Source organism: Hyalella azteca, unplaced genomic scaffold, assembly GCF_000764305.2.
Source record: "Hyalella azteca isolate HAZT.00-mixed unplaced genomic scaffold, Hazt_2.0.2 contig11629, whole genome shotgun sequence".
In the NCBI taxonomy this organism is placed as follows: Eukaryota; Metazoa; Arthropoda; class Malacostraca; order Amphipoda; family Hyalellidae; genus Hyalella; species Hyalella azteca.
Window position 1 is genome coordinate 510,680 of NW_025941620.1, and position 27,990 is coordinate 538,669.

At 37.7% G+C, this 27,990-nt stretch overlaps 1 protein-coding gene across 1 annotated transcript in view; it reads right to left on the minus strand.

The window, feature by feature from the left end:
• LOC108676463 (spectrin beta chain, non-erythrocytic 1) overlaps positions 1-27,990 on the minus strand; it is a 122,984-nt gene that overhangs the window by 68,380 nt on the left and 26,614 nt on the right. Inside the window, 9 exon segments of the mRNA XM_047882914.1 lie at positions 22-243; positions 2,918-3,049; positions 3,476-3,701; positions 4,335-4,503; positions 5,107-5,271; positions 6,529-6,637; positions 9,228-9,344; positions 12,042-12,209; positions 13,155-13,440. Of these exon segments, the coding sequence (XP_047738870.1) occupies positions 22-243; positions 2,918-3,049; positions 3,476-3,701; positions 4,335-4,503; positions 5,107-5,271; positions 6,529-6,637; positions 9,228-9,344; positions 12,042-12,209; positions 13,155-13,298 (1,452 nt within the window). The 5' untranslated portion in view covers positions 13,299-13,440.

Consider the following 27,990-nt stretch of genomic DNA (forward strand, 5'->3'; position numbering starts at 1 on the left):
ACAATACTCTTCAGAAATTACCTCGAGTTCTCGCACGGTGTCGTGCAGAGTCTCGACTTCTCTCATCATGTTCATGAGGCTGCAGGCCTGCTGCAGACTCTGCTGATGTCTGTGCAGCAGCTGCAGCAGAGCTTCCCACTGCTGCAGGATGCTGCGTTCCTTCTCACGAACAGCTTTCTTGTCATGGAAGTTCTCTGTTTCTAGCTCGTCCGCCATCTTGGTCAAGCCTTGGAAACGTTCCTCCTATGAACAAAATAAAGGATTCAAGGTATATTATAGCCTTGGAAACGTTCCTCCTATGATGAACAAAGTCAAGGATTCAAGGTATATTAGCCTTGGAAACGTTCTTCCTATGATGAACAAAGTCAAGGATTCAGGGTATATTAGCCTTGGAAACGTTCCTCCTATGAACAAAATAAAGGATTCAGGGTATATTAGCCTTGGAAACGTTCCTCCTATGATGAACAATGCGAAGCATTCAAGGTATATTATAAAAAGGAACAATTCTACTAATGAAGGAAAAAAATTGTGGTTAAGAACAACGTGTTGAAGCAAAAATCTGAGAGATATTGCGAGATTTTCGGATGATTTTCGAGAAAAATGCTAACAAACAGGACTTTTCCGCGCTTAGTTCTAATGCAGAGCAAAAAAATATAACTCAGTACTCACTACAGTGAGTGACAGAGAGCGCATTTTCTCGTCCACGAAAACGTGAAGTCACGGACAGACGGACGGACAGACAGGCAGACGGACGGACATGACGAGCGCCTTTTTCCATAAATGAGAAAATGCGCTAAAAATGCGCTAAAAAGGAATATACATTTGATATATTGCGAGATTATCCGATGATTCTCGAGAATAGTGATAACCGACATGACTTTTCCGCACTTAGTTCTGAATTTCTAATGCAAAGCAAATAAATGATGAAAGCATAATTCAGCGCCGATTTCAAATCATGAAATTCCATGCTGAAAAAATATTAATTGAAGGACAAAAAATTGATTACCTGTCACGGTTTCTTGGCAAACCAAACTCTACGAAATCAAAGATTTCAAGACAAGCAAGAATGGTTAGAAATTGATAAGGACGGCAGTGAATGCTCTCAAAGATTACAGAAATATAAATAAATTTTATAGGTGCTTGATAGTTCTTTGGGAACTATTAATAACATAATTAAGATTATTATCTTATAAATATTATAAATAAATATTTACTAAAATAATTGAAATACCGTCAAATACTCCTTTGTGTACTATTAATAGTTATTAAAATAGTAGTTCTTTGTGAACTATTAATAGTTATTAATAGGGAACATCAGAATAAAATTTTGCCCAACTATTAACATAAAAGACATTACACGAGAAGAAAAAAATTTTTACATAATTTGATAAAGAATTAATAAGTTTATACACTGCGACTAACCCAAAAATATAACGCTTCGTGAGCAGAAATATTCATACCCAGATTGTCAAAGAACACCAATTAAATTGAATCTTCAATTTAATTGGTGTTCTTTGTTAATTTTGTTAATTCAATTAATTGGTGTTAATTCTTAAATCAATCATAAATTGAATTTAAACGCAAGTGGCATGAACATACCAACTGCATTTGCTGTTCAGGCGTAGATTCAAAATTGTGTGTAGGTATATGAAGAGCTCGGGAAAGAATTCTGATATATTTTGATGAATAGTCTGCAATTTCGATGTGGAAACTCGCCCACCAAATGTTTAAGAACCGATACGGCCTGTTTTTTAAGGGAAAATAGAAGCAAACTTGTCGCGAGATAAGATAAAAACTGCAGTTAGATAATTAGATGTGATACTGCATATATTTAGTCATGCGGTCATTTACTAGTCTATAACTATAAAAAAAATTCTGCTAACATAATTGAGTTTAGAAGAACAATCATAAGGAAGATAAGACTTGAAATTATTTCATTTTTTTAAAGGACGAAGTAAAGTATCTAATTAAGCGATACGGCAAAAAAGTTGGAGAAAATTATGCAGAAAGCGATTTGTTGAATATAAGAGAGGATAAGAAAGCCGTACTCACATTCAACTCGACCCAGGAGTTGACCTGAGGCCGATAGGGTGAGGTCAAAGAGGGTTGAAATAGATGGTGAGTAAAGAGGGGAGTGGGGGTAAGGCGAAGGAAAAAAGATTAAGGAAAATAAAGAAGAGTGGCATGAGAGGCTGAAAAAGAGTGAGATAAGAGAGATGTAAAGACGGGCTACGAGGCAGATAAGAGGAAGGGGAAAGTAGTGGGACGGAATAAATGAAGGGAAAATACAAACAAGAGTAAAGAGGCGGGAGAGGCTAATTAAAGGTGAAGAGTCAGGAAAAGTTAAAGGATATTAATAAGGGGATTGGCAAAAAAAAAAGAAGTTGAATGATCAAAGCGTACAGAAGAGCTAGACTTTAAACGTTACACTTTTTCCTGTATAGTTGGATGGGAGTTCCATCACTGTGAACAACCATGAACTCTTGTTCACTAAAATAGAGATGGTTAATATTATTGAACAATGGCCGACATCCATGGTTTCAAGGCTATTTCCAGCATAAGATTATAATACTCTATTGTCAGGACCTGCAGTACAGTCAGGACCTGCAGTATTGTCAGGACCTGCAGTACAGTCAGGACCTGCAGTATAGTCAGGACCTGCAGTATTGTCAGGACCTGCAGTATTGTCAGGACCTGCAGTACAGTCAGGACCTGTAGTATTGTCAGGACCTGTAGTACAGTCAGGACCTGCAGTATTGTCAGGACCTGCAGTATTGTCAGGACCTGCAGTATTGTCAGGACCTGCAGTACAGTCAGGACCTGCAGTATTGTCAGGACCTGCAGTATTGTCAGGACCTGCAGTACAGTCAGGACCTGCAGTACAGTCAGGACCTGCTGTACAGTCAGTACAACTAACCCTGGCCAGGATGTCAGCGCTGATAGCCTCATGTTTCTTGACGGTCGCGTGGACCTGAGCGAGGCTGCTGCCGTAGCGCGGGTCCGAGAGCACCACGACCATCTCCTCCAGGTACCCGCGACGCAGCACAGACTGTAATGAACACAAGATAAGATAAGATATTATTAGATAATATAGATAAGATAATATTAGATAATATTAGATATCTTAGATAAGATTATATTACAAGATATTTTCTTGTTTTGCTTCCATGAAATGCTGCCATGAAATGCTGTAATGAAATGCTGACATGAAATGCTGTCATGAAATGCTGACATAAAATGCTTTTATGACGTGCTTTCATGAAATATTTCCATGTAGCACTTCCAAATCATGACTGATAGACCATGACATACTCTAGACACGTTTCAAGTCATAACTAACTTTCGACTCACGACAAACTTTCAACTTACGACGACATTTTTTTTACTCACATTTTTTTACTTTTTGTACTCACATTTTTTACTCGCAAAAGTTTCGACTTATGAGAAACTATCAACGCACAAACGTTGAACCCACCTTGCGTTCAAACCTGAAGGCGAGCTGCTGAAGGCGTTCCTGACGCAGCAGTTCCTCCCTAAGGGCAACTTCGCGCCTGTGCTCGGCCTTCTCGAGCATGTCCCAGGCCTTCTGCAGGTCATGAAGGTTATGGCCGTCCCTAGGAGCGTAGCTCGGCTGGTTCAGCTCCTTCAGCCGAGCGTTGATGGAGAAGAACAGCGCTTCTATTTCACTGCGCTCAATGTACCTGACGAATGCGTAATTAATAGTACCATACATGCATTGCATATATATATGTTTATAAATCATTTGTAATCACATTAAATTTAAGGAAATTGCTCGCACAAGTGTGCATCTATGTACCTTGATCGTTTCTTTCAATACGATACAAGAAATTCGTCTATTTAAATACATACAAACAATTTGAATATAAATGTATGACAATTGCCAACGTGTCCCCAACAAAACGATTCTAGGTCTTTGACTCCCATTATAGCGCACAATTCTTGCTCAAAAACAAATTACTACTCCCTCGAGCCAACTTTAAATGCGAATGGATACGCACTCGATCTTCAATTTGAATCCAAATGTAAACTCACTTTACTAAACTTTGGCTGCACCACAAATTTGACCTCAAGAAATCGACTATGTATTTGTAATTTTTATATATTCAACACGTAAATTTGAAACGAATGCTACCAATTTACCCTCAAGAAATCGACAAAGTATTTTTAAATTTCAATAATTTCAACACATAATTTAGAAATGAATGCTAGGGAAAACCCGTACTTTGGTGGCTTCTCTTCAGTGCGGTATTGCATTTTTATATTTAATAATTTCAACACGTAAATTAGAAATGAATGCTACGGAGAACACTTACTTAGGCGGCTTCTCTTCAGTGCGGTATTTGCCGAACTGGATGAGTAGCTTCTGGATGCCGTCCAGGGTGTTGGGGAAGCGGTGGTCATCCAGCTCGATGGTCTTGCGCCTGATCCAGTCCAGCAGAGACGTGATGATGTCTTCGTAGTGGTCTTTGCTGTCGTCCACGCCTGCTCATCGTAAGGGAGAGAGTAAATTTTTATTGCATCTTATCGTGCGTCATAATCTAAAAATAAATAACAAATTTTAATTGCATCTCAACTTGTGTTATAATATAAGAGAAATAACAAATTTTAATTGCATTTCACCATGTGTTATAATATAAGAGAAATAACAAATTTTAATTGCATTTCACCATGAGTTATAATGTAAGAGAAATAATAAATTTTGATTGCATCTCACCATGTGTTATAATCTAACAGATATAAAAAAATTTTATTTTATCTCATCATGTGTTATAATTTAAGAGAAATAACAAATTTTGGTTCCATCTCATCATGTGTTATAATCTAACAGATATAAAAAAATTTTATTTTATCTCATCATGTGTTATAATCTAAGAGAAATAACAAATTTTGGTTCCATTACATCATGTATTTTAATGTAANTCATCACCTTCAGCATCAAGTATCCACCAACCATCATCACCTTCAGCATCAAGTATCCACCAACCATCATCACCTTCAGCATCAAGTATCCACCAACCATCATCATCACTCATGATTACCTTCAGCATCAAGTATCCACCAACCATCATCACTACTCATCATCACCTTCAGCATCAAGTATCCTGGCTACGCCGAGGTGGTCATGGGCCACCTTGAACGCGTTGTTCAGGTTGCTGATGTGGGCGTCGGGCTTGAGGCTCGCGTAGTCGATGATGTCGGGCCGGTGCGCGTGGATGAGGGCGTTGAAACCCAGACCGTCCCGCCAGGAACCTGACGCATAGAATTGCGTCAATATATTTTATATGAGCGCTTATATATGTTGAAACCCAGCCCATGATCTTGACGCATAGAATTGCGTCAATATATTTTACATAAGCGTTTGTATGTTGTGCGTTGACGTCAATATCTTGTCATGACCCTCAGGCATAGAATTGCGTCAATATATTTTACGTAAGTGTTTATATATGTTGTGTTGTATATATATATTTCCTGTATGTTGACATCAATTTCTTGTAGATCGAAGACAATAATTTGTGCATTAACGCTAATATATTGCACATAAAAGTCAATATATTATACATCGACGTAAATGTATTGTGCATCGACGTAGATATATTTTAACGCGATAGCAATAATGTACATGGGATCGTGCTTAGTACCGTAATTCAGTCGGCCATCGAACTATGAAATAAAAGGTACGAAATACTTCGTTATCTCTTTACCAATCATTCAATTCAAAATGAAACCCAGTACAAATGCGGTTCCATAGCTACGAAGTTTACTTAAAGGATTTCAATTTGTTTCTGTTTGAAACTCAAAAATGTTGGTGATACTTCCGTGTACTTTATTTCAGACATCATTCCATTTTCGTATTAGCTTGTTATTCTGTCGGACGCGATCGGTTATTTGAAGCCTTAAATTAGGTAGGCTTGAGAACCCAGATAAAGCAAATCATGAGACAGGGAAGCTGTGATGACATAAATCAAACTTCATTTGAACTCAATACTCTAAAACCATCTACGTTTTCAGAGTATCGATATAGTATAAATATAGAGAACAACTACGTTTTTCGAAATAGTAATACGAAATACTAAGTTTTTAAAAATGTAATACCTGATACCGCAGTACGGTATCCAAAGATAATACGGTACCTGGAATACTCATATAAAAAATAGACTTACCTGAACACATAACTCGACAATCAGTAAAAAAAAACAAGTTTTAATTTAATTAACGTTGCCGTACCAGAGAAATCATGAATAGCCAAATAGACTTTCTGAGCACAAAAATCGACAATCAGTAAAAAAAACAACATTTAATTTAATTATCGTTGGCATACCAGAGAAATCATGAATAGCCAAATAGACTTTCTGAGCACAAAACTCGAAAATCCGTAAAAATGAACAAGATTTAATTTAATTATCGTTACCGTACCAGAGAAATCAACAATAGCCAAATAGATTTTTTTCTGAACACATAACTCGACAATCGTAAAAAAAAGTTTTAATTTAATTATCGTTGCCGTACCAGAGAAGTCATGTATAGCGACGCCGCGGTAGCCCGCCGTCTTGCGCTGGCACCACAGCAGCAGCGCGTCTTTGGCGCTCTTCTTCTCGCTGCTCTCGTTCTCTTCATCCTGCACAAATTAATTGCTAATTACTTTAAATGTCGATTAATATAAATATTTTGATTAACTTAAACGTAGATTAATATAAATATTTTGATTAATTTAAATATAAATTAATATAAATATTTTTATTAATTTAAACGTAAATTAATATAAATATTTTGATTAATCTAAATATATATTAATATAAATATATTTATTAATTTAAATGTAGATTAATACAAATATTTTGATTAATTTAAATGTAGTATATTAATATAAATATTTTATTAATTTTAAATGTAGATTAATATCAATATTTTGATTAATTTAAAAAGTTTCTAGAATATTCTGGGATTGACGCTGCATTTACAGAAAGATTTATTCTAATCTTTTAACCTAGTTCACAGTTATAGTCAGCTAAGAGTTAAGCGACACAAAGCATAATGAGAAAATCAATGAAAAATACATAAATAATGAATCATAAATATGTACTATAACAATAAAAACAATAATCTGAAAAAATAACAATGTCAAGAAATGGATCGCAAAGAATAAATGCGTCGATTTGAGAGGCTAAAAGGAAGATGATATAGGCAGGTATTTCCTGCATGACTGTATAGCTAATGATAACACACCGGCTTCCTGATAAGCATGACTAGAAGAGACCAAGCAAAATGCATTACATCTTCCTCAACACTTGACAACGTGTCGTAAGTTTAGAGACTTGATTTTAAATTGAAATCCTTATCAACTCAACTCAGCACAAAACTTTTACTACTTCAATAATAATAGAAACTGATATCTGAAGGGAGCGCTATGTCGATAAGGTTCCGACATACACCGACCAACCTCATGCCGGAAGAAAATCTCATCATTGAAACCTCACATTTTTAAATGACAATTTGACAACCACGTGAGAGAGACGTGGAAAATACGCAAGTGTTTTTATTCTTTCAAGTAGGGATACGATGAAAACTTCGACATAAACATTCACTTTAGTTCATTTAGGCAAAAGTCGGTGCGTTACAATAGAGGACAAGGAGAGAGAAGGAAAAAGAGTAAATATGGAGATGAAAATTTGGAGGAATACCTACACAAAATAAAAAAATAAGGAATGTAGAGGAAAATTACAGAAGCGAGAACATAACGAAGAAAACGAAGACAAAGACGAGAGTTTATAATAAAATTGATTTGGTAAAACAAAAAAAATATGGACGACACAATTTATAGGGTAAACCAAAAAATAAATGGATGAAAAATGAATAAGGGGGGAAGAAAAGCAATGGGGAGGAGAAAATTGAGAAGTGATTATAAGGGAGACGACGAATAGAAGAGATAAAAACAAATTCAGAGATATTGTGATAAGAATTGAGTGAGAGGAATCGTAATTAAAGGAGAGTCGTAATTAAAGGAGAACCATAAAAGGAGAGAGAAGAGGATAATAAATTAGGATAAAGCAACAGCCGAAGAAGACTCGCTGATAGGAGGAGCACAAGCACTTGACTGCAGCCCGCTTATCAGCACCAGGTCTTATCAGCTTATCACTGGCACGTCTCGCTTGCCTTTGCCATCACAGTTATGATCATAGACCTTCTATATTTATTCTCTTGAACCTGCTATTCATTTCCAGAGTCACAGCACCCTTTTTTCTTCGATTTATCCAGTTTTTAGAAATTAGAATTAGAATAGTTTTAAGAATTATATTTTAAATTATCTCGAGAGTATTGTTACCCAACAGATCTTTCTGGATCATACCTTTAGATCGACAGGCTATTTTTCAAGTAACATATATACGTTTGAGGATACTCGAATTACTGCCTCAGTAATTGTTTAACTTTTACCAACTGTCAATAATTCATTTACCTGCCTACATGTAGAGAAAACAAAGCCTGCGTCCAAACTATATTATTAACTGATCATTAGCATTTTTCCTGAGGTGATCACTTGTAACGTTGTTCGCATGTATTACTCGCACCTATTGACGACCTCTTTGAGAAAATAACCTATAAATTTTATGCATATAATGTTAAAAAATCTGCTTTATGACCGTTTTCAGGAGCGATAAACACTGGTTTTGTGGCATTTAAGTGCAAAAATTTCTTGATTATAAAAACTTTGAACCATGAAAACGTAGCAGCAAGAAATTTTTGTCCTAAAATTTCTTAAATAAAGTAGGCAATAATAATTTGGCCTAACATTTCTTAAATAAAATAAGCAATAATCAGCGTGAATATAACCTGCTATACGCAATTGATAAAAATTATGCAAATAAATACCTACTTTAAAAACTTTTAGGCATCCAATAATACGATTAACCATTTGCATGCCAGAGGCCGGATAATCGTGATCTCAATTCTCATCATCTAGAGCTATTCTCGCGAATTAGTAATTGAACAAATTAAAATCATTGAATTATTAAAAAAACTTTTAAGTGATTAAAATTCTGATCACCTCGAGGTATTCTCGCGAATTCGTAATTGAACAAATTAAAATCATTAATTTATTAAAAAAACTTTTAAGTGATCTCAATTCTGATTATCTAGAGTTATTCTCGCGAATTAGCAATTGAACAAATCAAAATCAATGAGTTTATTAAAATTTTAGTTGTTAAACTTACGAGTTTAATTTCTATCTCCTGGATCTGGAAGCGTAAGATGATGGTCCAGATGAGGCCCAGGATGAGGCGTGGGTTACCGTCCACGATGTCCTCAGCGCCGATGCTTTCCAGGCGCACCTGTGCAATTAAAATATTTAATTAAGTACATAATATTTAATAATGAAAAATAACTATTTCTCGAATTAAAAGAAATTATAAATATTTTTCTTATTTAAAAAAATTATAAATAAGTATTTTCGAATTTAAATTTGTAACATGCTTAACTTAAAACAAAAAATTATTCAATAGATGGTTCGCCACAGCGGAAATGTTTATCGCTATATTCAGCTTCCCAGAATACAAACTTATTAAATATTAATGCACTGAACCATCAAAGAATATTTTTCGTAATTAAAAAATGCGTCATGACGTTAATTAAATTCTCTGGTCTTAATTGCGGCAGACACCGCAATCTTTATCGCACTCTTCACTAAATGAAGCTTCAGAAAATTTTATCACATGCTGAGAATACTCCCGCGTTGCGTAACAAACTAGAATTGCGTTGACTCCATACGATGCAAGACGCTGGATGACATGAGCAGAATTCCACAACAATCAACTTGTAGAAGACTTTCGGTATCACAATAATTCGGAATTATTTTACATACACGACGGGTAAATCGAATATTTTCAATTTTCTAGAAACAAGCTTCACTGGATAAACTCAGCGCTACCATGAGTGATTCTATTTAACGCTAATGGAGAGGTCTAGAACTAGAAGCGAAATTTAGAAAACCTTAAAAAATGAATCTAGAGATAGAAGTGCTAGAAACAACCTTCACTGGATACACTAAGCTCTACCATGAATGATTCTATGTAACGCTAATGGAAAGGTCTAGAACAAGAAGCGAAATTTCGAAAACCGTAAAAAATGAATCTAGAGATAGAAGTGAAATTTCGAAGACCTCCTCAAAATGAATGTAGAGATAGAAGTGAAATTTGGAAGACCTTAAAAAATTAATCTAGAGATAGAAGTGAAATTTCGAAGACATTGAAAAATGAAGATTACTGTATGGATAGCGAACCAAATCGCTAATAAACAAGTTAACAGAAATCAAAGGTAGTGTAATCCAATTTATGCCAAGGAAGCCCAGACAAACAATAGTTCACGTCATGTGGTGCCAATGATGATAATTTTTTAAAGAGATTAGTTTTTTTATTTTTCATGCGCGTCACACAATATGAAACATTGCTTCCTGCCAACATCTATCTTGGTTGATTGACAACAACATTCTTATTCTGCAATAATCAAGCGATAACCACATTACCTTAAAGTAATAACTGACATCAACATTCCGGTAAAGCCAGTTAATAATGGCGGCAATCGAGACACTGTCAGCTTCATCATTGGCGCCATTATATGCATACCAATTATTCCTTGCTACGTTTGTTCCTCGCTATCGCGGTTGCTCAGCTTAATTGTTGGTCGGATAGTTGTGGGTGTACATTTTTATCATTAAATTACTCTTAATAATTAAAAATTACTTAAAATTATTTGTTAGCATCGTTTCTTTCAGCTCTGCAAATCCTTGCAGGCTTGGGCTTCGTTGAATGCTATCAAGTATATAACTCCGTTATACTACGGCACTCTTCAAGTTGAATTTGTCATAGATCTAATGTAATTCACATCCTACCAGATCAAGAGCCCGTGACACTAGTTTAGAATTTATTTATTGGCTTAACTCACAATAATAGAGAAATATGCGCTTTGGTGTAGACAATCATGGACACAAAGCCCGTCCATACTTCTGAAGACTTATTTGAAAATTTATCTTTTAACTTCGTTTTTTTTTTTTAATTTTCTACTGTACTATATCTACTGATTGCATTAGCATTCTAGAATTTTTGAGCTGACGATGGAGCTGGACTCCGAAACGTCTTCTATGAAGAAATGATATCATTTTCGTATCATTCTCTTTGCTTTTAAATTCCACGTTTCTATAAAGACTATTTTAAGATACAAGCAAGCTAATTACAGACGACGGCTACCAAATGATGCGAGAATGCGAGACATGCAACAACGGCCGCTATCATAGCCTTGATGATAAGACGAGCATCATCAACATGATGATAATGTGCCACGTCAGCACGTCATCATGCATAGTAACAGCATTACGGTTATTAACAGCATAACGGTCACTAACTAACAGCATAACGGTCACTAACTAACAGCATAACGGTCACTAACTAACAGCATAACGGTCACTAACTAACACCATAACAGTCACTAACTAACACCATAATGGTCACTAACTAACAGCATAACGGTCACTAACTAGCAGCATAACGGTCACTATCACATGCCAAATTTACGTTTCTTTCGCACGAAAACATGCCAATCGTCCATTGCTATGGAGACCGTACAAAATCTCCCCTCGAGACATGCATGGAACGCTTTCTAATCATGTGACGAACAATATAAACGCAAATAGAAATCTGAGAGAATAATCAAACGAAATTCTATCACATTATGAAATGAAGTGTAGGCACATTGGACGAAAAATTGAAGGATATTAGTATCGAAGGGAAAAATAGTCTCATTGAACGAAAAATTATAGGATATTTCGAAGGGAAAAATAGTCTCATTGAACGAAAAATTGTTGGGTGTTATTATCGAAGGGAAAAATATAGTCTCATTGAACGAAAAATTGTAGGATATTAGTATCGAAGGGGAAAATTCTCATTGAACGAAAAATTGTAGGATATTAGTATCGAAGGGGAAAATATAGTCACATTGAAGGAAAAATTAAAGGATATTAGTATAAGAATATTCACCTTAGTGTGCAGGAAGGCCAAAGACTTGTTGACATTCTCGACTTTATGGACCCGCATGCGTCCGTTGTTGGGCTTGCCGAGCTTCTCGCCGGAGATGATCTCTAGGAGACGCAGCAGCATCCTACCGTCAGCCAGGTCTACGAACAGGTCCTTCACTTCCAGCCGAGCCTGCCACGTGTGTCTTAATTATACCTTCATACGCGCATACATATTCCACTTTCATAAACAATGATTAATAATGTTTATCATATCATTCACTTTCATACTCCACTTTCATAAACAATGATTAATAATGTTCATCATATCATTCACTTTCATATTCCACTTTCATACGCACTTTCATATTCCACTTTCATAAACAATGATTAATAATGTTTATCATATCATCCACTTTCATACGCACTTTCATATTCCACTTTCGTAAGCAATAATTATTTATCATATTATTCACTTTCATATGCACATACATTGTCCGCTTTCATACTCAATAATTATTAATATTTATCATATCATTCACTTTCATACGCAATAATTATTAATATATATCATATCATTCATTTTCATACGCACAAGAATATTGCCTTCCGTCATTATCAGAATAAATCGTCATGACAAATAAAAATAAATTCAATTGAATTATATAGTCACGACTGTAATTCAATCAATTCCCGCAGTAACTCGATTGCAACTCAAAAAAATAATATCAATACTTAAAATTTATACAAAAATTAAAATAAAAAATATGAATCAATTTCCTACCATAAATTTATGCCTTAAAATCGACAAACACTTTAAAAATATATCTTTTATGCAGCATCTGCAAGTATTTACAAGGCATCAATGTTTTCATATCAACAAAATGATAGTTACTTGTTCGAAATAACTATTAGATTAACAGATTAGTGTGTCTCAACAAATGGTGTAGAATGCTTGAAACTTTCATCATTTAAGTAATTCATTGAGTCATACCCACCTTGACCAGGAACGAGTTCATCCATTTAGTGAACGACTCGTTTGAAATAACTTTTAGATTAATAGATTACTATGTCTCAACTAATGGTGTAGAATGCTTGAAACTACCTCCATTTAAGTAATTCATCGGTTCATACCCACCTTGACCAGGAACGAGTTCATCCATTTAGTGAACGTCTTCTTCTGTATGTGCATGCGCTCCTCCTGCAGGTGCTTGATCCTGCCAGTCTCGAACTGGTGTAGGGCGTCCTCACGGCGTCCTACACTTTTAACCGAGCTCGGCATGTCGTGTTTTGTGTATCACTTCTTTCCTTTCTTCAGGCACTTCTCTAAGGAAGGCGTACGCGGTCCGTAGACTCGCCGCGCGAAGACAAGCTTCGAGCTTTCTTTCTGATGGTCGTGTACGGACTAGTCGAAAGGTGGCATCCTGAAACAAAAAATGCACGGTTTGAATTCGTCGGGTATCAAAGTAAAAACACTGTCTGCATAAGAACTGAGCACAGTCATCATTTATGAATTATGAAGTTATTTATTTTGATCGGCCGTAGCAATCGGAGACAGCACTGTATACTGCAAAAAAAATCATATGTGAAGTGAAAACGTCACTGTTATCAAATGATCAATAGCATAGATAGGTCATGACAAGGCGTTTCATGAGACCGGTAGCATTTAACGGTGAAAAACTGATCAACTTCAGTTAATCAGTAATGTTTAAATCTGAGGGCAAGTCAGTGATAATTCATAAGACCAGCCACGCATGATAATGGAGGCAGCTCATTTTTTCAGAAGATAAGCTGTGTTGAAAGTAAAGACAGCTCTTTCATCCAGAAGATGGACTGCTGAAACCGAAGGCGGTGCAACGTTTTGTGAGATAGGGTACTGAAACTGAAGGCAGCATTGCTTTTCAAATCAGCTATACGTAGAGCCAATTTTGTACTTGAGACTTGGTGAAAGCAGGGATCCGTAATTCGGGAGTCAGGTTAAGCAGCTGATAAAGATATCGGATGAGCTACGTGCAGGCAGCTCTGTATTTCAAGATTAATTCTACGCAAAAAGAGCTCAGATTTCGCTACGACACTACGTGAAGACAACTCTGTATATATTCTACTCAAAGGCAATGAGATTTCGCTACGTAAAGGCAGCTCTGTATTTCAAGTGATATTCTACTCAAAGTCCCTGAGATTTCGGTACGTGAAGACAGCTCTGTATTGATCAAGATTTATTCTACGCAAAATGAGCTCAGACTTAGCTACGACGCTACGTAAAGGCAGCTCTATATTTCAAGTGCATGATATTCTACTTAAATACGCTGAGATTTCGCTACGTGAAGGCAGCTCTGTATTGATCAACATTTATTCTACGCAAAATGAGCTCAGACTTAGCTACGACGCTACGTAAAGGCAGCTCTGTATTTCAAGCTATATTCTACGCAAAGGCGCTGAAATTTCGCTACGTGAAGGCAGCTCTGTATTGATAAAGATTTATTCTACGCAAAATGATCGAGCTCAGATTTAGCTGCGTCGCTATGTGAAGGCTGCTCGGTATTTCAAGTTTACGCGATGGCCGCTGAGATTTCGCTACGTGATCGAAGACAGCTCTGTATTTCAAGTGATATTCTACTCAAAGTCGCTGAGATTTCGCTACGTGAAGACAGCTCTGTGTTGCAGGAGGCAGGCTATGCTCGCAATTGAAGGCGGCTCGTCTTCTAAAGACGCCGCAGGTTGGCCAGTGAAAGAGCGATGAGCCCACCAAGGATGTCTTGTCCGAACAGACCTCTCTTTGAGACCTGGGTACGCTAAAATATATGCGAATAATATCCGCTCAATATCATAACAAGTCCAGTCCATATATATAGTCAGGAAAAACATTGGCTGGGATTAACCGTGACGAAAATGTGCACTTTTGCCATAACAATAAGCGCAAATCGGCCAATATAAGTAAGCAAAAATTCATAGATTTTCGGGGTTTCGCAAATATAATTATAATCCACATTCTGATAACTATATGTGAACTATAACAAATATTATCTAGCATCAAATTAACGAAATCAAAACCAACGAAATCAATTTATTTTAAGTTCAACTTTCTCAGTCGGCATCTATACGAAGACGAATTTCGTCATTTAATGCTGAAAAGGTGATAAGAAATTATTTTTCATGGAAGGACCTGCCGCTATAGAGAAATTCTGTCCTGAAATGTTCGTGAGCGCACTGACATAAGATCCGGCTTTCATAGCCGTAATTTAGTGCGTCAATAAATAGAACTTCAAATTTTAGAAAATTGTCTTGATTGAATCATAAGATATTGCTATGTTTTTACTATGCGCTGGATCATGGTTAATCCCTTGCATTTCATTTAATTAGATTAGATTCAAACGTAAGGACGATTCTGTTTAATAAATTGCGACAAAAATTGTACGATAACAATTCTACTTGATCTGAAACATAGACGTATGCATGTTCGAATCGTGATCAAGCAGCATTACTCGTAGCAGTTACACAGAGATGCAAGTAGTATTAACTGATCGATCAATTACTGAACCAATTAATGGTGCAAATACATATGGCTTCGAAGTAATTTGTAAATAAAGAAGTACGCAGTAAATTTTGAAAATTACAAAGCATATGAAGTTAAATAATAAAAAATATGTTATCAATCTGATATTTGAACATCCTCATCTATGTTTTACACACCGTCATCTAAATGCAGCTATATATACTCGGAGATAAATACACATCATAAAAGATCCCTGCTCCAGTAAACAGCGACTAAAAGCCGATGTAAAGCATTGAGTGCTCTACAGAGCGGCCCCATATTAGATTATCATAAGCAAACACCGACATAAGATCTCCGTTGAGGGACAAATAAACCGCGCGATATTTAGAGGGGGGAAAAGATCTCACTTGTGCCCGAGGGTAAATAGCAGATTGAGGACTAGGAGAGAGTTGTGAGGGCAACAGGAAGAATTCATTCAAAGCAAGAATCTTATTCGAGGGTAAATGGCAGATTGAGGACTAGGAGAGAGTTGTGAGGGCGACAGGGCATATTTATTCAAAACAAGAATCTTATTCGAGGGTAAGTTTCAGATTGAGAGATAAGAAAAGAGTGGCCCAGTGGTTACAGTTCCGAGTACCAAGATTGGCGCAGAGAGGCGCGGGTTCGATCCCAGCTCTGTGCGCCAGTTTCTGGTCAGAATCGGCAAGGAGGCCGGGCGGTTAAGCACAGCAGAATTGTAGCAGTGAGTTGCGAGTTCGAGACCGCAACAAGCTGTGAATGTTTTGCGATGTTAAGAATCGGCGACAGGCCTACGGTCTAGGGCCTACTAAACGCTGAAACCGCGATTATTATTATTATTGAAGGCTAAGATGTTGGTATACACAGAAAGCAAATATATATCATACCTAGTTAAGTAATCTAACCAGGGGTGATTCGGTCTATAAAAGTGACACTTCATGCACGTAGCAATGACTAGCATTTATTTCCGAGTCAAACTAGGTCAGGATGACCCACACAATGACAAAAAGTGTACCGCTACTATTTGGACAAAGTGTTACTCAGATCTCTGAGTATATTAAAGTAAATACCTACCCTTCTTAGCGCATTTTCTCTTTATAGAAAAAATGCACTATTGTGCTCGCCATGTCCGTCTGTCTGTCTATCCGTCCGTGACTTCACGTTTACGTCGATTTTAAGAAGCGGGCATGCCTGTTTCAAAGATACGACATCTCTAGCTCTAATGCACTGTACTAATCGCAATGAAAACTGATTTATGTACGAGAAAATGCGCTCTCTGTCACTCACTGCCGTGAGTACTGAGTAATATTTTTTACTTTCGTAGGAAAGCAAGTACGGTCAGATGTAAATTCGCATAATAATTATTATTATAACGCTATAATTATCATAGTATTATTATACTTAATTTTACTAAAAAGACATTTGGTAACAGAGCGACTGATCAAATAAAGTTTCATTAGGACTGAATTAAAGTAAAGTTTACGTTACAAAAATCTAAACATAAAAAAGGCTTAATTACAATTCAAAATGAGTGGCTTCTTTCAAAAAAAGTTTGCGATACAAGTTCATATGTGCGAGGCAATTACAACCAAAAAATATATGATAAAAACACCTGTTAAGAAACCACGATGTTGATATTGTTGTGTTAAAAAAGACGCACATGCCCTCGCATAATTGTTGCCAATATTAGCGGCATCATCCATGACCACGCACGCTGTTCGACAGCAACAGCTCAGAGTACGAAGCGTGCACTCAGAGTAATTAATGTGTTATATTGTCCTAATAGTAACACACTTCTTGCACGTTGCATTGATGCGCACATTTGCCGGGTCAAACTGAGTCAAGATGACCCACATATGAGCTAAAAGTGCATTGCTATTTGGACAAAGATCCTCCTCATGTCAAAGATTTTCCTCGGCTTTGCACACAATACCAGGACTGGGGAGAGCACTGCACTCTCAGCTGCTTTCATCCTTGTGCGAAAAAATATTTAAGGACAGATTTTTTTGAAAGAATGTGAACAGCAAGATAACTTCGTTCCAGACATAAATTATTAAAGCACACTTAAGATATGCTAAGTACTATCCTAGCTTCAGGATCTCGCGTATTTTTTTATTTAAGAATGATTATTAGGTCACCAGATTATTTTTTCCCGGAATATCGCGCACATAAGACGGGTTAGCTAAATATTTGTTCGTAACTGAAACCCGGACAAATGATAAAGCGTTGATCAAGATTTCAGAGTAAATATGAAGATAAAGAAGCTTACAGAAAACGACCAGTTTCTCAGCGCACAATTAAGCTAATGGATTTCGAAACGAAATCTCACCAACATGTTTTTTTATTACGAAACGGAATATCCTTGAACGCTTCTTTTCGATGCGTGCATGAGAAAGGAGATAAAACCTCGAACGCTCAGTCATATTTCACAGTCTTCACGTACGTATATGAGGCCAACGTGCAGTCACGCATCGACCCCATGTTTCCAATACAAGCATTTATCAAGCTTCAATCAAGCATTTATCAATCATTTATTATATTATCAAGCATTTATCAATCATTTATTATATTATATTTATAATATTGAAGCATTTATGTTCTATTGAACTATCAAAACAAACTGCTTCGTTATAATGCGCTAAAAGGCACGGTTGGTGCCTACTCCATTCACGACGGATTTTGGAGGAGTGGAAATTATACGTAAATCTCGTCATCCTAAATCCTGTTAATAATTTTAGAACTGCATTGCGTTGCTCAAAAAAATATCGTTCCTACCACGATATAGCATGGAAGTCCAATTTAAGTAGCAGATGAAAATTCATAGCAAACTCACATTTTTGTAACAAAATAACAAGAAGCTAATAAATAATCTAATTTCCATTATTAAATGAAAATTTTCTACCTCTGTGTCTTCCAATATAGCATGATTCCATCAATAAAAATGAATTTCAGGTTCAGGCATCTCGAAACGGTATGTATCATGGATACGCGCTAAAATAGCCCCTGCACATTTGAAGTGTCAGGCTTCGATCAAACACAAACTTTCTTAAATGTAAATCAGACTAAGCTACATTTCCTCGACAATCATCAAGCCTGACAATTCTCATTCATTCATCAAGCCTGACAATTCTCACTCATTCATCAATCCTAAAGCTACGATTCTACGATTACGAAGTCTGGATTGATCAATTGTACAAGTTGCACGCATTCTACAATTTTTCGTCCATATAGACGCATTTGGTGAGGTATAGACACACGGCAGGATATAATGGGCGAAGCGTCCACTATAGGATAACAGTGCGACCCGCTCAATTAATGCCGGATATCAGAGAGAACCGTAAATTTCAGTATACCAATGCAGGATATCAGTGAGAACCGTAAATTTCAGGATAACGGCGTTAACCGGTCAATGCAGGATAATAGAGTACATATAGGCTGACGAGAGTGCGCGATGAAAATAATGAGGATTAACTCGATCAGGCCGCTTTGAGTAATAAAGATGAATTCTAGCTTAAATAGTTAGTCGTCCAATGCAGGTGTGACAAGAGACATCCAATGCAAGATGACATGTGAGACATTCATGCAATACAGGATGACAGGAGACATTATAACGATACATTAGATGAAACGCAGAGTGAAAGCAACGCGTTAGCTGTACACTCAAGTCACAACAGTAACATTCCTCTGTGATGGCATCTGCGACACAGATACATTCATAAATAAATATCAAGTTATTAATAAATATACACGAAGACATCGCGTGCACTAATATCAGTGTCATCACTAGCTATACCTACACGACACGGATGTCGCATAATAAATACCGATTGAAGTGAACAATAGAGCCTATAAACGTAGATGTTTTCTCGTCGTCTGTATGTATTGATCCATGCAAAGTGAAATTATACGCAAAGCATGAAGATGCCAATAGTCAAGGGCATATAGCTAGTTATGATCGAGAACAACAATTAACATGCATGTCGCACTCAGGGAATATGTCCGAATACTTTACCACTGTGATCATATTAGCAACAATAATTTTATTTCTATCATAATGGCATTTACTGTGTGTGGCACGAGAGATTTCTGCTCGAGATCAACAAATTTCAGGCATGCACTTAATTTAAAGCAAAACAGAAAAAAAGGCGAAATAAATTTGGGGGGAAAGTGTAAATCTTCAGTAATGCGTATCTCAACTGAATCATTGTTCATAATCAAGAAACTAATGAACTATCTATTTAATGGGAGCGAATCCATGGGATTAACAGCGTTCACTTAAAAGTATACAAAGACAAGTGTTTTCATACGTTACGCGAATTTTATGAAACGTGTTTTCCTTTTTCCAAAGTTAAGATATATGGGAAAAATACACAAATCTGACAGCGTCCGCTTATATGACATGACGCTTATGACTAGAATACAAAATGTTTTTCCGTTCCTGCATGCGTACAAAACATGACGTATCCATGACACTTTTAAAGTGTTCATAACACTGAAGAAAGTTTAATGATGAAGCGCTACCACTCACCACACTATGCAGAGTCGTGAATGACACGGCGATGAGATAAGATATATATAATGTCACTCACCACACACGAGTTGAGATGACAGGGTGATAAGTTAGCTGCAGTCAGCGCTGTCAACGTGCGTAGTTAACATACGTCACTCAATACAGTTTTTCTTATTTATTCATACGACTTGATAAAACTTGTCTCAAAAAATAAATAAAAACTAGGAAAGGCAGTGAAGAACCACAGGCTACGAAAATACGCGATAGAATCTGGGAATTATTGGAATAAATTAATTTGAAAATATCTATTTTCTTGATAAATTCAACATGTCACAATTAATCACCAAAGAGATATTTTTTTCATTGGACGCAACTTTTGCAAGCAGCTTTTGTCGCAGAATACAATGACGCAATTTTTAAGCGTAGCTCAATAGACAGAATCGATTATACTATTCAGGGAAATGAATGGGTAATATAGTCCAAATAGTGACACACTTTCTTAAAATTAAATTAGATTAGATTGATGATGGATCCTCCTACATGTTGTTAGATATTCAACCCGAAAAATTTGAACCCAGCACGAACACAGATATGACGTAGCACTGATACGCTTCCTTGGCTTGGCCATGGCCAAACTGGATCAGGATGACACACAAAGAGGCAAAAAGTGCATCACTATTTGGACAAAGCCTCACTCATTTCTCTGACTGCATTAATAAAACAGCAAGCGATGGTACGTTAGGTGCAGACTAGCCAGCAGTCGCCGCTCTACTGCCGAGATCGGCATTTGTTGGAATTCAGATACGTTATCATCGGTGAGGTGGACCTCAGATAAAGAAGTTGATATAAGCTAGTGCCACACATTTTGTTTACTCATTATATACCAGGACAATAGTACCGTTATTCAAAGTGATGAAAGTAATTAACAAATGTTAAGAAAAATAAAACCCAACAAGCAGTCTAACCCGCTGCTGAATTTAGAGTCACGTTGATAATAATATAGCCAATGTGTGCAAATTTATAAAAAAAAATATAACTCAGTACTCACTGCAGTGAGTGACAGAGAGCGCATTTTCTCGTCGACGAAAACTTGAGGTCACGGACGGACGGACAGACAGACGGACACGGCGAGCACAATAGTGCATTTTTTCCATAAATGAGAAAATGCGTTAAAAACTATCCCCGTTCAAACTCACATTTAATATAGAACTCCCGTTTGCCCAACAGCCCCTATACATTTGCGATGCCAGGTTTCACACACACAGACAGACATTTTTTCCTTTTTTCCCATTTCTCCTTCCTCTATCTGGCCACGCTGTGTGCCACCTATTGTTTTTTCAGCACTTTTCCAGTGGCACCGCACCACCACTGCAACCACAACCAAACTTTGCCACCAAATAAGTATATATGCAAAATATTATACTCATAGGGCAATTTTGATTACATAGTAAAAGTAATAATATAAATAATATATACAACAGTGAAGCTTAAATTAAAAGACAGTAATGAAAAAATATTTTCTTGGTAATAAATACAATGATCGAGCCTAAAGTAATAGATTGTCATTAAAATATATTTTCTTCGTAATAAATACAACGGTCAGCCCAAAATCAACAGATCATAATGAAAATAATCTAAATTGTGACAATTTTCAAAGGAAAACCAGCACCTGTGTCAACTTTCAAACTTAGCCGCCATCTACCGGCCGGCGCGCAAGAATACCAGGGAAGGTCAAGGTCGCGGAGGCAACGGACTAGCTAACGTCTGGCTGTATGGCAGCACCCGCATGGCGGCCTCTCATGGCCGCAATATCCAGCCATTAATCGTTTAGCCTTCACCTGTCATGATAATTACTGATTATTGTAAAACAATGGACGAAGTATTCCGTGTGTTCATTAATGTATTCGGTCGTCTACCATCGCAAAAATAAGCGGGCTATAGTATATGAGATTTACTATGGCACGCTCGTCATCGCTGCGTGTAATGTGGCACAGTCGCTTGGTGCTCAATTTACTGGTGTTTGCACGAACACTGTTAGAAAAAACGGCGAAAAAACGGTCCCACTGGCATTCTAGTGGCCGGTCGTCTCGTGAAAATAAACTTTTCCGCCGTTTTTATCAGATGTTTTACGGATTTCTAGTGTTAAATTACAATAAAAACGGCAGTGTAACAGTGTAGAGCTTGAGTGTCCTCTGCACCTACCACAATGGCAGCTAGTTCGACCTTTTGCGACGCTATAGCGGTGAACAATATCAACATATTTAACGTGGAATATTACGAACACCAAATTGAAATAAGCAAAAATCCCTAAAAGCTTCCAGCATCATTAGCAGCGTAAAGGCTTGAAGTAGCTGCAGCTTCAGTAGATTAAAAGAGTTATGGCTAGCAGCCCGGCAACAGGTTCCGGTCCGCTGAACACCGCAGTGCCTTTAGCGATACGTGGTGGTGCATCTAGGTGGTGGTTTGGGGTGGTGGCATCTAGGTGGTGTTGTGGGGTGGTGGCATCTAGGTGGTGTAGTGGGATGGTGGCATCTAGGTGGTGTTGTGGGGTGGTGACATCTAGGTGGTGGTGAGTGGTGGCATCTAGGTGGTGGTGGTGGTGGTGGCATCTAGGTGGTGGTGGTGAGGGTGGCATCTAGGTGGTGGTGTGGGGTGGTGGCATCTAGGTGGTGGTGGTGGTGGTGGCATCTAGGTGGTGTTGTGGGGTGGTGGCATTTAGGTGGTGGTGTGGGGTGGTGGCATCTAGGCGGCGTGGGGTGGTGGCATCTAGGTGATGGTGTGGGGTGGTGGCATCTAGGTGGTGGTGTGGGGTGGTGGCATCTAGGCGGCGTTGTGGGGTGGTGGCATCTAGGTGGTGTTGTGGGGTGGTGGCATCTAGGTGGTGTTGTGGGGTGGTGGCATCTAGGTGGTGGTGTAGGGTGGCGGTAATGATGTTGTGTTGTAAGATAGTCATATTGTGGCTTCATGGGTGGTGTTTTGAAGTAGCGGCAACGCGATGGTGTAGAACGAGGGTGGCATCATAGTGGCATTGTGGCGTGATGACATCAGCTTGGTCGTGAGGTGTCACAATGAAAATGAGGGTTAGTGTGATAATTGTAGTCGTGCGATCAACAAATTAGTTATTTGGAGTCGTATCATCAACACTGTTGTGCGTATTCACTATTATTATTATGTTGTGTGCTAGTGATATGTTATGAACTTAATGGACATGAGTCATCAGTATGGTAGTTGATGTGACACAATAAAATTGTAAAGTTTCAGAGATGTGGGTCATTGACGTACGAAAGGTGTTGGAACAAATATAATGATTGAGTTCACTAGCGAGTAGCGATGAATATGAAAGCAATAGCATGCAAGGGAATAAATATAACTTATATTGTAACCCGAAAAGTTGATCGTATCGAGGCTCAGCGTAATCGTAAGTTAATTAAAATTTGTTGTAAAATCGTGGTTGTTAAAATCGACGCGACCCACGTGACTTTCAGGAGCAAACGCGGCTCTGTTGGGTTACTTGTGAGTTAGTCTGCTGAATCAATGATCTAGTGTAAGGCTGTTTTTAGCGCATTTTCTCATTTATGAAAAAAATGCGCTATATTGTGCTCGCCATGTCCGTCTGTCTGTCTGTCCCCGTCCGTGACTTCACGTTTTCGTCGACGAGAAAATGCGCTCTCTGTCACTCACTGCAGTGAGTACTGAGTTATATTTTTGAATATTTTCGTAACAATTTGACTTGCAAGTCGACCGGTTCAAAAGTGAACGGTCCAGTAGTCGACGGTCTTCTAGTAACGGATCCAGAGTACCAGGGTGATGATTGCCGTCACTATAAAAAAATGCGGTTAACATCATATGAAAAAACGAGAATGCCAATTAAAATAGTCGTAAAATATAGTGACATTACTGCAGAGTAAAAGAGATAGAATAAAGAGATGTAAGGTGCATAAAGCCATACAAGCGACCTCTGTTACAGGTCACGACCGGGCAACATAGGTCACGAGTCTGGGTGTTCAGACCGCGGCCGCCCTTATATGACGATCGGTGCAATGTCCAGGTGGGCGCGTAGCTATACTTCAGCGTATCAAAAATTATCATTATATATGGAGAAGGATTTGTGATGTAAGATCTTCAAGATTTGATACAATTTACGCAGATTTTCACGAAGGAAATGACAAGAATAGGCTGCGATGGTGAGTTGCGTATCAAAAAAGTCATTATAGAAAAGGAAGAATTTGTAATGTATGATCTTCAAGATTAATCTCGGTCATTCTGACAAATCATGCACGTATATTTTCACGGAATAAATGTCTAGAATAGTGTTCAGTGGCGATGCGCGATAGAAAACAAAATAATAAAAAAAAACAAATTGCCAGAGCCAAGAAAGAATTACACATTTCTAGTTTCAAATATATCGATTCGATAGTTTCAAATATATCGATTCGATAGTTTCGATTTCAAATATAAACTGATAATCACGATATACGTAGGAACCGGCCGTTTTGAAAGAAGTAATCTGCTGTACAATCATTGAATCAATTAATGAGAAATCCAATGACGGAAATCATTTTCTTTCTATCATAAGGCAAACCACTTGAAATCAGCATACCATTTAACTTTAAAAGATGCTCCTGACTTGGTCTTAATGTAAGCATGCACGTAATTCTAATGAAAACAAAGTATACGAGTAGTGGAACGAATAATACATGTGTAGACGGACACGAACGACTTCAGGATATTCAACAAATACCGTACATTCATTCAGCTCATCGAATAGCCTCTACGGAGAAGATACAAGAAAATACTGTGAACATCAAGGCTCTAAAAACTATTTTCTCTAGCCCAATAATATCAAGTAAGGAGCGATGACCACCCTGCCTGATATCGACAACTCAAATTTATTAATTTGAGTTGTTTTGGCGGGAGGAAAATTGAGAGGCCATGCGCTGGGCTACCAGACGAAGAGCAGGCAATAAGTCCAGCAGCTATCTCAATCAATCGTCAGTTATGGAAAGATCGGGTTCCAAAGGCCGGATCCCTTGTGAATCAAGTCACGAAAAGTTCAAGAATCGGCCACAGGCCATGGGCCTATTTCTTCAACGCCGATACTTCTTTTCTATTCTATTCTAAGAGAATAAGGAGATGAAGGCACTTGACTAGCCTTCCCGCGTCGGTCGCGACACACCTCAACATGAGTGAAGAGTTCTCTCTACAGTTGCGCTCCAACTGAAATAAGCACGCACACCAGTTGGCCTTGACGATGATCAGTAGTTCTGGAATGAAGCCAGCAAGAGCTCGGCAGTGAACCTATTGCGATACTTGCAGTCATGTTCGTCCAGCATGCATAACATATTACGGCTACGCGACCGCTGAACCACAGCAACCGCACCGAGAGAAGCAACAGTTGCCATATTTCGCCATCCATCGCAGAGAGAAAAGTTAGAGTTGCCACATGTCGCCATCGTGATAACAGGCCAAATCGGTGAATGATATTAGTTCATGAAGGAAGTAAATAGCAGAGAAGACCAAGCCACAGATCACTGCGAGACAGACATGACACATGAGCAGTTTGAGCAATCATAGAAGACCAACAATGCGTGAGCCATAATTATAAGATGCATCAACGCTGAAGCATGTACATACTGGAACCACCATACTACAAGAGTTACCACTCTATCCCCTGTGAAGGAACTTTATAGGGAAATTAGCAGGAGCCATGTAAAGCTTAGCATCAGGAAAGGACAGCCTCTAACCTCCAATTCAAATGCACGGCAGATGCTCCCTTCAAACGTACTGTTACGTGCAGCGGCTGACAATATTGTGCATATATATATATAATTTCGCATGGTAAAATTAATCAGTAAACGGCAGATCCCAAATAGATGTGATTAAACATTACTATACAATCATTACAATTACTGTACAATCCGCCTAGAATTAGAGAATTTCGTACCCAACGCAACTTCCTTGTTTGGGTTTCTTGTTGATTCAAGACGATTGCGGTGTTGCAGCGAGATTCTCAACTGAAGTGTAATAATCATCACACATCCACGTAGAACTTGACGACACACGAACTTCAAGGAGAGCGTCAACGTGCTAGGCATTCAACACATTCCCACACTTTTACCACCTCGACCCTGTAGGGAACTTGTCAAGTATTCCAAGTGTATGGTCTATGTGTTACATGGTTTATATTTTGAACTACGGTCTAAGGCCGAATTCGAATAAGATAAATTAATATTGAGCTTACCAGCCACACTCTCTTCGTTATTTAAAAGCATGCATACGGTATAGGCTTTCAACAGATTACTTTAATTACCTCGACCATGGATTTAAAAATGGTATAAGTACTACGGTCTTAACTAAATAAATCAATGATGAGCACAACAGCCACGTTTTTTCGCCATTAAAAAGCAAATCTACACTTCTCAAAACAGACGGAATTTTGTTTTTGTCAAACCCCAAATCAAGACAAGAAAATCGTCCTTTCAAGTTTTCCTAACTCGTAACCTCTAAGTTCGTTCTTCATCTATTAAGTGGGCAGGTTACCATGAATGGGAACTTAATTAAACATCTCCGCCCACAACGGCACACCACGCGTTTTATGCTACGTTATCATGCCGCTGTCCATCACCATCGTCACCATCGACATTACACCCACAAACTCCTAATAATTCAAATATGAGCATTTAAATACAACTTATGGCACAGACACCAAAAACGATGCTGTTTCCGCGTTTTGTAGTATCGCAAAAGAAGCAATAACTTTTCAATTAATATTAGTAAGTTGTAAGTGTAAGTAAGTAGTAAGTAATGATAGTGAAGCAAATCGTTTTAGCTTTATATGCATGTTAAATTTTTCGTTATATCAAGTGGTTTGAGTTGAGAGACCGAATGAGAGGAATTCGCACAACGCACATTTTTCAATTTACGGCATCGCGCGAAGAGTTCTGTTTACTCTGGCCAAGATAAACTCTAGGAAATTTGAAACCCTTCCCGCCACAGCCTCAACTACTCGGCACAAGTCGAAGAAGATCCATTACCACCTGCAGAAATACTGAATCATTAAGTTTTTATTGCAACGGTTTCAATTTAAATTTTTTGTTGAATAATGCATGCGAGGTTGAATGGTGCGCAGAATTAAAATGTATGCCTAGTAAATAAATGTTATATTACTCTAAGTATTACAAATCATTCGTTAGATTTGTATGGGAAAATGCTGACGTTGATCTCATTTAGAGGCGGAGTTATTTTAAATAATCTTAGCGAGGGAATCGCATATGAGAACTCGCATTTGAACCCATTTCAACTACTGCAATTATAGGTTGATAAATCACCCAAAAAAGACGTCCTTCAGAAACCATATTAAATATGCATGGAGAAATCGTACCTAATTTTAATCACGCTTTAATCCGAGTCGTGCATTTAAATGAACACGGCATTAACTATACAAAATATTCAAAACGCCCAAAAATATCCGACGCTTGAAATATCCTACGTCATACATTTATTGCATCACGTGCCTAATAATTAAAATAGGTAGTAACTTTCTCATCGCCGCCAATTTGATTATTAGAACCCCAGACCAAATGGGTGTTGAAGTTCGCGACTAAATTAATATGCAGAATAAATAAAACACTAGCAGACATTTTAGGGACTGATCCAAAAAACATACCAAACGAATAAAAAGGTAGGTATATTAGCATGCAAGGCTCCACGATGCAGAAGGCTTCACTTCGGTCATACAAATCCGTTATTTCTCAATAAAGTCGAGGGCTCTTGAGACACCTAAAGAAAACGGGAAGTTTTCTTGCACCACGTCTTGACCTTCAAGAAGACAAGTTGTATTTAGATACTGGCTGAGATTTCTAGCGGAAAAAGAACTGTGGTTTTGTCTTGGCTTTCTAAAGTAAATCACAGGATTTCACCATGAATGCCATCATCAGTTCTTGTCTCTTTTGA